The sequence below is a fragment of the Solanum tuberosum genome, unplaced genomic scaffold (genome assembly GCF_000226075.1).
Source record: "Solanum tuberosum cultivar DM 1-3 516 R44 unplaced genomic scaffold, SolTub_3.0 scf00095, whole genome shotgun sequence".
Classification (NCBI taxonomy): domain Eukaryota; kingdom Viridiplantae; phylum Streptophyta; class Magnoliopsida; order Solanales; family Solanaceae; genus Solanum; species Solanum tuberosum.
In genome coordinates, this window is record NW_006239021.1 from 36,858 (window position 1) to 48,441 (window position 11,584).

General features: G+C 34.7%; 2 protein-coding genes across 4 annotated transcripts; both read left to right on the forward strand.

Annotated features, from left to right (window-relative positions):
• Positions 1–691: 691 nt before the first annotated feature.
• On the forward strand, positions 692–2,825 carry LOC102599913 (40S ribosomal protein S13). The gene is made up of 5 exons (XM_006347813.2): positions 692–804; positions 892–964; positions 1,542–1,680; positions 1,774–1,960; positions 2,614–2,825. Exons 1-5 carry the CDS (start codon positions 782–784, stop codon positions 2,645–2,647), a joined length of 456 nt encoding a protein of 151 aa, XP_006347875.1. The 5' UTR covers positions 692–781; the 3' UTR covers positions 2,648–2,825.
• A 646-nt stretch (positions 2,826–3,471) lies between these two features.
• On the forward strand, positions 3,472–10,592 carry LOC102600248 (tRNA 2'-phosphotransferase 1-like). Of its 3 annotated transcripts, none has more exons than XM_015308988.1 (9): positions 3,472–3,601; positions 5,686–5,847; positions 5,934–6,053; positions 6,666–6,813; positions 7,083–7,172; positions 8,073–8,127; positions 9,290–9,412; positions 9,760–9,816; positions 10,138–10,592. In XM_015308988.1, the coding sequence occupies exons 2-9, from the start codon at positions 5,780–5,782 to the stop codon at positions 10,260–10,262; spliced, it is 786 nt and encodes a 261-aa protein (XP_015164474.1). In that variant the 5' UTR covers positions 3,472–3,601; positions 5,686–5,779; the 3' UTR covers positions 10,263–10,592. The 3 variants fall into 3 exon arrangements, with proteins under 3 accessions (XP_015164474.1, XP_015164475.1, XP_006347876.1); XM_015308989.1 differs by lacking the exon at positions 3,472–3,601 and adding an exon at positions 3,642–4,429; XM_006347814.2 differs by lacking the exon at positions 3,472–3,601 and having other exon boundaries at positions 5,517–5,847.
• Positions 10,593–11,584: the final 992 nt, after the last annotated feature.

The following is an 11,584-nucleotide window of genomic DNA, read 5'->3' on the forward strand; positions in this document are numbered from 1 at the left end:
ACCAAGAGCCTGTTTGAATTGGCCTTTCGTTATAAGTTATTAAAGGTTTCTGACTTCTTCTTCTTTTTTTAGAAAAAAAAAACATTTTAACTTAAAAATCAAGTATCATCACAATTAGCCAATTAATTCAAAATTATTACTAGTGTTGGTATTGTCATTATTAATGTAACTATCATCAATATCTATATCATAAAAGTAAAGAAATTAAATTTGTTATGCAGAAATTCGTTTTAAATATTGTAATGAAAGAAATACAGAGGGAGACTTATAATTTATTGGGTACTTTATCAAATAAGATCATTCGATTTCTATAAAATTTATCATTAAAATAAATCTTTGAGAGGAACAAATTTAAGCGGAGCAAAAACAACTTATAAATAAATATCTTGTTAAAATGTACTCAACTAAATTACGCAAAATATACAAATTTTAAAATCAATATGATTAAGACCTAGTTCTTTTCAAATATTAATTTCAAACATCTAGTTAACAATAGGTAAATCTTATAGACATATCCTTATAGTTATATATATTCAAAAGTGTAATGTAAAAAAGGTTGAGATGAGTTTTTCCTTTTTCCTTTTTTTGGGTTCTTGAAAATCACTTAACATAAGGGGTGTAATATGTAAATCATCCTAAAGACCAAAGGACCTCAGTGCAAATAAAGAAGCTATATATAGGGAAAACCCTAACCCCCCTCAGTTTGTCATTTTAGAGATTTCGCTGCTACTTATAGCCAACCGGAGCGCGGCAGCCACCGTCACACCGCCAAACAGCCACCATGGGTCGTATGCACAGTCGAGGGTTCGTCTACTCTTTCTTCTTCTTTATCTTTATTTTGTTCATTCTACATTTATACTGATAATTTTTAATCCTTTTTTTGTTGCTCAGTAAGGGTATTTCAGCTTCAGCTCTTCCATACAAGAGGACTCCACCAAGTTGGCTGAAAATCTCTGCTCCTGATGTAAGGAATTACTTGCTTATTAGCTTTATTTCTCTTGTTTCTATCGTATGTATAGTTAATTAAAAAATAAGAAAAATGTAGAAATTTGTAGCGATGCCTTGTTTGAATCCTAATTTTCCCTTATTGATCGCCACCACAAAGATAGAATACCCTAATAGAGCAAATATTAACATTGCTGATAGTTGATTGATTGATTAATATATGTTTCAAGAATTTTGAATATCCAGTTTCTTCTGCTGATGATTTCGTTATAAGATTGGACCTTAATGTGTAACTGTACATACATTGTGCACTTTGGAATGTTACTACATTTGCCTTTTCTTTTTCAAGCTCTAGTTTTTAAATTTTGCCAAGTATGCATAGTGTGATGTATGTTCTTAATGAAAGACAATGTGGCTGTACCTTGTTTTGGGGATTGTGTTTCCTAACGATGCCTCTTTTACGTGACACAGTAAATGTCACTTGGCTTTTTATAAGATGAGTTGTTGGAGTTACCTAACTGATGCTGTTATGCTCCATTGAAATGTAATCCAGTCATTCGGTTTTTCTATAGTGACAGTACTATCTTTTGCTCCAGGTTGAGGATAACATCTGCAAGTTTGCCAAAAAAGGTTTGACACCTTCTCAAATTGGTGTTATTCTTCGTGATTCTCATGGGATTGCTCAGGTGAAGAGTGTCACTGGTAGCAAGATTCTCAGAATTTTGAAGGCTCATGGTACTTGTTTGTCTTTTTGTGTATTTAAGTTGCTCTTTTGACATTACTTTTTTAAAAGAACGCTTGTTTAACCTATTGGTGTTTTCCAATTAGGACTTGCTCCCGAGATTCCCGAGGATCTCTACCACCTTATCAAGAAAGCAGTGGCAATCAGGAAGCATCTTGAGAGGAACAGGAAAGACAAGGACTCCAAGTTTAGATTGATTCTTGTTGAGAGCAGGATTCATCGACTTGCTCGCTACTATAAGAAAACAAAGAAGCTTCCACCAGTCTGGAAGTAGTAAGTTCATTCTTACATATTTTTCTTGGTGGCGAACTGCTTCTGATTTAATCATCTAGCACACATTTCATTTTTGTTTTGCATGTTTTATTAACTCTTCTTGCCTATTTTACTTTGTGGTGAACTGTTTCTGGTTTAATCATCTAGAACACATTTCATTTTTGTTTAGCATGTGTTACAATTTCACGTGTGCAAGTTAAAATTTTGTTCTGAAATAACTTGTTTACACCCAGGCATGTTAAATAACTGTCTTAGGGAACATTACTAGCTGGAAACTTTCCATTGTTCCACCAAACGATTTATGTAGGTCTATGAATTGAACTGGTGGATTAAGTCTATTTTGGGGACTTGTATTGTTCCATTGGAAACCACTTTATGCTTCCCCTTTGGCTACTTCATTGGTGTTATGTGCAGCATGAATTCAACATCACAGTATTTATTTTACTTTTCACTAGTGTGGAGGACACCTTTTTGAAATTGTAATTGCAGTTTGTGTTTATAGTTGCTCTTTAGTTATGTCAGTTAAATTATGCTTCTCCTGTGTGCCTCCCACTATAGTGCTTTTTTACTTCATTCACCCCTCTTCCTCTTTTTCCATTAAATTCTATACAATCCAGTGAATTGCAGTACTTAGGTCAATTTTTGCCTTGCAGCGAGTCTACCACCGCGAGTACTCTTGTGGCTTAGAGAAGATCATGGATTGGGATTACAAGTTTCTTGGTCAAGTCCCATCTTCAAAATTACAGACTTGAGTTGTTTTTGTATGGCCGGGTTGTTTGAAACTATGAATGGAACAAATTTTGTTTTATGAGAGATGATAAGGGTTACATTTCCTACTTTAAATTTGCATCCAATTATCTTATTACTTATTGTGTATTTATATAGCTGCTGTCAATTTCCGTGGTTATTAAAGTTTTTGGAAATAGGCTTAGTAATTGTGCCACATACAACTAAGAGATGGAATTGCGCCAAACACTGATTGGAATTAGAATTTTGCTTTTTCTGAAACAAGATAATTATGTGTCTTTGTCTGTCTTGTCCTTAACAAATGAAGTCAATTGGATGTTTTGACTTGCTCATTTATCATTCGAATTAGTGCTAATGTTTGGATTCTCTCTCTTGGCGTTTGGTTTTCGAAATTTGGTGCTCAACTTCGAATTCTGATGCCATTAGAGAAGATGTTCCAAGTTCTTCAAAGTGGTAAATTTGGAGCTTCATTGGTTTACCGAAGAGCTAGAGTCTCATCAAAATACTTGGCAATTTAATTGTCAAAGGATGTTGTGAAGCTTTGACTGTTAATTGCAAAACATCTGTAGGACTAACTTTTGAAGATAACCGTAAAAAGAAGCATATCGACGATATGAAGAAAACAACGGCTCATCTAGTTAGTCGTATAAGAACGAGCATTAGCATAAATTTTGTACAATTTTTTTCTTTTATTGTAACATAGAACTCTTAAGTGCGTCGGTAAAGCTCATTCTACTAAAGAGAAAAGAAACTCAACGCTAAAAAATAATTATAAACTAAATTTCTAGAGGTAGTTTAGTCATTGCCACCCTATTCTCAATATTGCTCCACCTGATTTTTGGCAATAGAATTTCAAACGTCTCTCTTCATCTCAAAGTGTTCCTGTAATTTCAGGTATTTCGTAATTGATATTTTCTGCTCTCTTTCAATTCTCCTTTCTCCATTCATCTTTCAACTTTTTCCTTCACCGTCTGTTTCTTCTTCCTGTAGTTGTAATTGTTAATCATAATATCAAGTGAACAATTGTTTCTTTTCTTCCTCTATTATTTCTTCCATTGTCTACTTAAAATTTCAACAATCACCCAGGTAATTTATAATTAAAATTGGTTTTTGGCCCAATTTGATGACAAAAATATAGATTCGGATCTGTTGAGAAGCTTTGATTTTTCACCTTTTTATGCTCAAAGATACCAATTTTTGGTTTCTCCCATCTCTATCTAGCTTGCATGTTGTGGTTTCAGTTGTTTTGTTCATGAATTTGATCAGGGTGTCTTCATATCTGTGTTTTTTTTTCCTATTTGGGTTTGTTATTGATGTTCAATTGTGCTTTTGCTTAGGAGACCCAATAATTTGAAGCTTCAATTTTGGTTTTGTTATTGATGTTCAATTGTGCTTTTGCTTCGGAGACCCAATAATTTGAAGCTTCAATTTTGGTTTTGTTATTTCATCTTTTCATTCTCCCATGTTGCGTCTCAAAGCTTTCTGTCTGTTACATGCAGTAATTAATTTGGCCTTCTTTCTGTACATATGGGTTTCTTCTTTCTAGGTAAAAGCCAAAAAAATGAAGCTTAGTCCACAGTGTTAAAACTTCCAAGTTTTATAATCTGTACGTTTATGAGCAACTCTTCACTATACTACTTACTGAGTATCTGATTTTTACACCACCGGATATGCTTCCATCAAGAAAAAAGATGGTTCATTTTCTCTCTGTTTTCGAAAAAGGTGAGCCTATGCATCCATGTTGATCATGTAAATGTGTTAGATTCCTCTTCTATAGAAAAAATATTTCTATTTTACTACATTGGTTTACACCTGAATCAGCTTCTTAGCAAGAGTAAAGTTGTAAACAATTAGGCATCTTAGCAAGTATCTACTTAGAATGAATATTTTAGTGTTGGAAAAGCCAAATGAAAGAGATATATACAAAGAGGGGGCTGGTTAAAAATGGTACCTTAAGCTTGGTTATTGATAACTGGGATCAACAATGTGAGTTCCGTTAGCTTACATATAATTTGCAGAAAAAAGTTAGTGTGTCCAACCCCCTCTTTATGTCTTTCGTCTATCGTTAATTTCTTTCATTAAATTAACAGCGTCTCTCCTTTATGGGTTGCATAGAGGAAAAAATGATCTTGTTCTGCCTTACCGATAATTGCCCGTATTTTGTAGTATTACAATTCCTTAATTGGTCTTGCATTTGATATTCATAATGTTTAATATGCTAAACTTTACCATCATATTATACCAAATATAGTGAGGTGAATCCTTCCAATCGGGTGGAAAGATGATTCCTCAAAGTTACAAAACATGGTGAAACATAGAGAGGGCTACCTACTAGATGTCGAGAGATCGGCCAGAGAGTATGCATCTACTCTGAAAATAGAAGAGACACAAAATGCTTTCCTTCCTCAGATGGAAATATTGTTATGAAAATATGCACTTTGCAAAGCCAGGATTCAATTGATTATTCTGTAAAAGGAAAGTTATCACCTATTAGCTAATTTGTTGTTGCATAATTTAATTTCTCATGGAGTTGAGAGGAAAATTTAAAAAGCTGTATAGCATCTCTACGTTGTTTGTGTGCCAAATTCATCTACATAAGTTATAACACAATTATTAGCGATTGTATCTTGTTAACATATTAATCATCTTTTATGAAATTCAATAACATGTAGACCTTTTGGTTGGACATTTCTGGCAAAAACAAATATAGTACAAAATATAATACACAAAAGCGCGGACCAATCACATCTAGTCTAGGATTACTATTTAATTTCTCTCTTTTTTAAATAATAATAATAATAATAATTTCCATCTTTGCTTTTTATTTAGAGCAACATTTGTTAAAGAGTACATATAATTCCCAACTTGGGAAAGAAAAGATCCAAGTAATTGGAAAAAAATAAATAAAATAACTGGAGCTTAACGCACCCCCATCCCACCCACGCAGTTTCTTATTCCATGTTCACTTTTCTGGTCAGTTTCCGACTAGTACGTTGCCGCCTTCTTTTTCTTCCTTCACCTCCTTTCACATCCTTCCTCTCTCCTTCTTTGCTGCCTGGTTTCCCTGCTTCAATGGACAACACTGGTTTCCACAAACCTTCATCCTCATCCTACTCTGCCTTTTCTCATTCCAATCGAAGGTAAAACAAAAAATCTTCTTTCTTGCTGATTCCTCTGTAAAGTTTCAATCTTTAATTGGAAAATTTTGATTTTGAATCAATGACAGCGGTGGTAGAGGTAGAGGAAGAGGACTGGACACGAGGGATAATACAGAAAGATCAGGGGGCCGTGGCGGTGGTGCTGGAAGCTCCGGCAAAGATAAAATTGATGCTCTTGGTAGACTATTGTATGTATATGTCTTTTTCTCCTTTCAGGCTTTTGATTTTTATTATGTGACCCATGGTAATCAATGCACCTCAATTCGAAATTAGTTGGGTAAGCTATATGAATTCTATGTTTAGGTTTTTATGTCAGACCCATGATAGTATAAGAAAGTTTAATCAATCAGTCAGCAAATGCCGCCTCAACTCCAATTAGTTGGCTTTGGCTGTATGAATCCTCTCTGCCCATTTTGGTTTATTTCAGGCCTTCATTTCTCAAAGATTCATAATAATTCATAGTTTGATTATTTTGAGCTTCAACTTACAATGACCCTCGTCCTTTTTTCCTGGTTTGTGACTGACATTGTTTTGCGTAACTCGATCACGGGTAGGGGAGAGTTAATTCATGAAAAACATAATAATTAGAAAATAGTTTCTACCCATGATGATCACTGGGAGTGATTAGTTACAGTCTTAAGAGTAGTAACGATATGTATGTGTTGTAGTGTTTGGAACTATTGTTAGCTGAGAACCAAGTGTCACTTGACTTGAACTTTCTAAGTTCTCTTATAAAGGACCAAACTTTGTCTAAACTAAATATGATTTGTGGAATATTCTGTAATGTTGTTTATCCTCAGGACACGCATTTTGCGGCACATGGCCTCTGAGCTAAACTTGAATATGAGGAATGATGGGTATGTGAAGGTGCAAGATCTGTTAAAGTTAAACTTAAAAACATTTGCAAATGTCCCATTGAGGTCACACACAGTTGATGATGTCAAAGAGGTTAGTTATGTGAAGCCTTGTGCTCCTTTAATTTATTACCTCTGTTTCTTGTATAAGGTTGATGAAAAGTCTGATTTGCTTCTTATTTGGATTGCAAATCGTTTTTGAGTTAATTTAGTTGAAAAGGATTGGTACCTTCAATCCTAGCTGGAAATTTGACAATGTCTGTCTTTTCATTGTCACAACTCACAATTGAGTTGATTGCTCCCTTTTCTTTTATTTGAGATTTCTGTTCTACATATATTTTCTTTTTGTATGCTTTCTTATAGGCCGTACGGAAGGATAACAAGCAAAGATTCGGCCTTTTGGAAGAAAATGGAGAGCTTCTGATACGTGCCAACCAAGGCCATACAGTAAAGGTACTTTTTCCTCCGTAATGTGGAGTTATTTCCTTGTATATTTCAGATGGAAATTAGTTGGATTAGTCTATCAATAAGTCATGGCATTCGGAGTGGAGGAATCTCTAAAGGGTACATCCACTATAGTTGGATGAAATTCTGATGAATGAAGAAGTAAATTCTCAACATAATTGGAAATGAAAGAGAGGGGGAGAATGGAAGACTGGAATGTGAGAGATTGAACACGGATTTTATATTGTTCGTGCACGTTTGAAAGCACATTAGTTGAGTGTTTTTTATATCTCTAAGTATATTTCATTTAATGCAAGCATTTACACCCTTATTTGACACATAACCAAACGAGACAACAGTAAAGAAAGTAAATGCATTTAGACATTTAAATATGCATCTTTTGGCTAGTAATCTTATTAGCAATGAAACACTATTATGAGATTCTCAGTGCATGCGTGTGTTATCCTGCTTTTTTTTTTTTTTTTTGATGACAAGGGAAACCCGTAGTCGCTACCCTTTGGGTGCGCACAAGGTAAAACCCCCGCTCCTATGCAATAGCTCGCAAACCACATAGGAGAGGTAACCTGCACTAGGCAAGCCCGGTGCGACGAGCTCGACCCAGAAGGCAAACCCCTTGCTTTCGCTGGCAAGGGGTTTCGAACTTGAGACCTCCAACATGGAAGTCCCAAGCCCAAACCACTGGGCCACCCCGAAGGGTTGTTATCCTGCTTTTAAAATTCCAATTTCCATCTTTTCATGATTGAAAGGCTCATGATATGCAGACCATTGTGATACATGTTTTGCCCTTGTATGAAAAACTATTGTAATCAGACATCCAATGAATGATATTCGGCTCACAAATTAGCAGTATCATTAGTAGCTGAAGAATATTTGTTTTCCACTTTACAGATAGTTGAAACTGAAAGCTTATTGAAACCGATCCTTTCAGCTGATGAAGTTTCAGGTAAGATAATTTTGTGCATTTAATAACTTATAAACACTACTAGTTGGAGTAATGAAAAATTACTCTAATTTTGAGTCTGTCTGAGCTATGATTTAAACTGTTTTATACATTTTAAGCATCCTGTTCAGCAACATCTGGTTGACAGGGTCACAGGATCCAAAAAAGGCAAAGAGAAAAAGAAAAGAAAAGAAAAGGAACGCATGTTTGGTCATGGCCCGAGTATTGAAAGTGAATACCTAAAAAGCTTCATAAACATTTTGGGGAACTTTAACTAAATATAAAAGGCGTTTTTAAAATCTGCCCTGCTAAGAGATGATGCTTTGGGGTTGAGCTTTTTTGTTGAGAGTCACATGAAGCAATACAAATCTACAGGGAATTGGCAAAGAGGCTATCTTGTTTTAACCGTGATATTATATTTTTTTCAAGGAAATGGCTATATCTTTATCCAATGCTCTTGATTTCTATGATTTTTCTTCTCCTAAGATTATTGTCGTTCTAGCCACCTCAAATCCTTGATAAGTAGTATCTTTCAGGATTAACTTTGAGAGAAGAAACATATTTGAACTGAATGCTAGTAGCAAGTTGTTGATTCTTGTGTCTCATTTGTGTAAAATTTATTCCCTCTATCTGTGATTTTCAGGTTAGTGTAAAATTTATTCCCTCTATTTGTGATTTTCAGATCTGTCGGTCAACTCTTGACCAATTTTGGAACAAAATTCAACACAGTTAGTTAGGACTGTGAATATAGTTAAACTTTTAGTGACTTAACAATGTTATGAAAATATTACAATTGATATTTTTCCTTGAAATAGACTTGCAAAATATCACAGATTTGGGCTGAAAGAATGATATTAGATCTTCCTTCGACCCCAACTTATATGACAAAATCTCAAATTGGTGACAGTTATCCTGAAAAGATCGTGCCTTTTTACAATGCAATAACAGCTACCAAAAATAAATTTCATTTCAGGATAATGTACTAAAAGATGAGTATTAGCGTTAATAACTATCTTGACCTCAATAGATAGTTATGTATATAAAATGAGATCAGTTCCTTGTCTGGTGCTGAAGAACAATTTTTTGCATCAATGTCTCCCTGTGTCCTTAAAAAATTTCTTTCTCCATATTTGAAGTTGTGGTTTTCATTTGTGGCAATGTGCAGTTTGTGTACATGGCACTTACAAGAAGAATTTGGAATCAATTTTGGAGCATGGGCTCAAACGCATGAAAAGGTTACATGTTCATTTCTCATGTGGCTTGCCAACAGACGGCGAAGTAATTAGTGGTAAGATACCTTACAAGATCTTAAATCTATTGCCATTTTCACTATTTACGCTACTGTCATAAATCCATCGATTCTGAATGTTTTTCTCATGGCATGTATAATCCCTGTTCCACACAAATTTTCCCAACTGGATCATCAAAGATACAGTTGTTGATCTAGTAGAATCCTGACATGGTACTTTTAAGAATCATTCCCCTTAGATATTGGGCTTTCTGATCTCCATGTGTAAACTTATGGGTTGTAGTTCATCTTTGACCTTCAGTATCTTCCTCTATCAGCAGCCTTTAGCCAATTTACCTGAAGTCTTGGTTTGCTTGGGTGACTAAATATTCTTTGTTATTGAACAGGAATGAGGCGAGATGTTAATGTCCTCATCTTTCTTGACGTGAGAAAAGCTTTGGAAGGTAAATTGGTTTTGATTTGTCGAATACTAGTCGAGTTTCTCTAAAGTATTATGAAAATTCCAATAAAATGGAATGTGAATTAAAGTATAAGTTGGCGATCAAACATATTGTAGCTTTAATAGGTTTTCAAAAAGTAAGTTATCAAGAAAGAATATTCTTTTCTCAAAGTGAAGTCTTAGCTTATTTCTATGTTCTTTATTTAGATTCAAACACTAATCACGAAATAAAGTATATTCAGAAGTTGATATGTGTGCTGAAGTCATGAATATTTGAAAATCCTACTTTTTTGCTGATTCTCACAGTTTTCTTGCATTGCTTCAGATGGGATGAAGCTTTATATCTCTGAAAACAGAGTTATCTTGACAGAGGGTATTGATGGTGTGGTGCCAGTGAAGTACTTCCAACAATTGGAGTCATGGCCAGATAGAAAACCTTTGTCATTATAGAATATGTCATTTTTTCACTCTTCCTCTCCCCTTAACATCTGTTTTTCTTCTTACTCCCTTGCACTCTGTTCCCAGGAGGAATAAGGGAGTAGTGGCACCCTGTGGTGTCTTAAAACATTTATTGTGATTGGATTCATGATCTTGTGTATTGACCCCTCTAATGTAGTGAAATCTAGTAACCACAAAAATGAAGTCCCACTTCATGTCAGGTTGAAATGAGGTTTTTATATTCAAGGTGAAGGGTTCAGAATACAGGCAGATTATTCAAATGCTTGTAAATAAACATTGTGATGGAAGATAGCAGAAAGTAATCCTTTCAATCAAAGAAAAGAATACTGGCAAAAGCATCCCACAAGCTAATAATTGTTCCTGATTGAACTGCAACCAGTGAATGCATGAGTCCCTATTTAAGATGCTGAATTTCAATATTCGCAAATACTGGTATTGGTGAAATATTAAGATAACTGTCACAAACTTTACCTTTTTTATTTTTTTTTCAAACTGAAGGATATGTCCATAAATAACTTCAAAGCAATTCTGGGAATTCCTTGAACAACTTTAATCATTTCATATTAACCTTGCATCAAATACCGTCCAAACACCCAACTCGAACTCGTATACAGAGGCAATCATACAATAAAATCTTACTAACAAAACCCCAAAGCAGAGTTGGGAATGGCAAGCTAAATCTATCAAGGGGATAAAATGAACAGGAATGGCAAGCTGCATCGATCAAATAGATAAGAATGCAAACGCTTTGTCCTCGTAACTGTCAAAATTTCATCCTACTAGTGGAAACAGAAACTACCAGTATAAAGTCTTTTGGTTGAAGTTCATTTTAACAAATAAACTTCGAAGACTGAAAACAAGATACTCCAGTTTATGATATACTTTTCCTAATATTCAGGCTGCTAAACGAGAACTCATGCAATTAGACATGATCCGCAAACTGAATATCAAGAACAATGACAATATGAAAGATGCACAAACTTTTCAGTTTTCTGTACATTGCTACAGATGCCAAAAATGCTAAGTTATTTTCAAATGTTTAAAATGGAAAGAAAATGAAATCCAAGAAAAGCTCTTGACACGGACTCCAAGAGGATTGCAACTCCCAATTGTTTGTACATATGCTTAGAAACAGAATGAAATATGGGGATAGCTTCCACTATAGTGTTCAACCTTAGATATCTAAGGAAATGAAATGGATCAAAACCAAGTTCAGATGAATTCTAATACAACATAAACCTCATGAAAGGACCAGAAATTTAGCTATCCTATTTTAGTTCCCACTTATTGAGGAGGTAAATGAGCACCCAAGC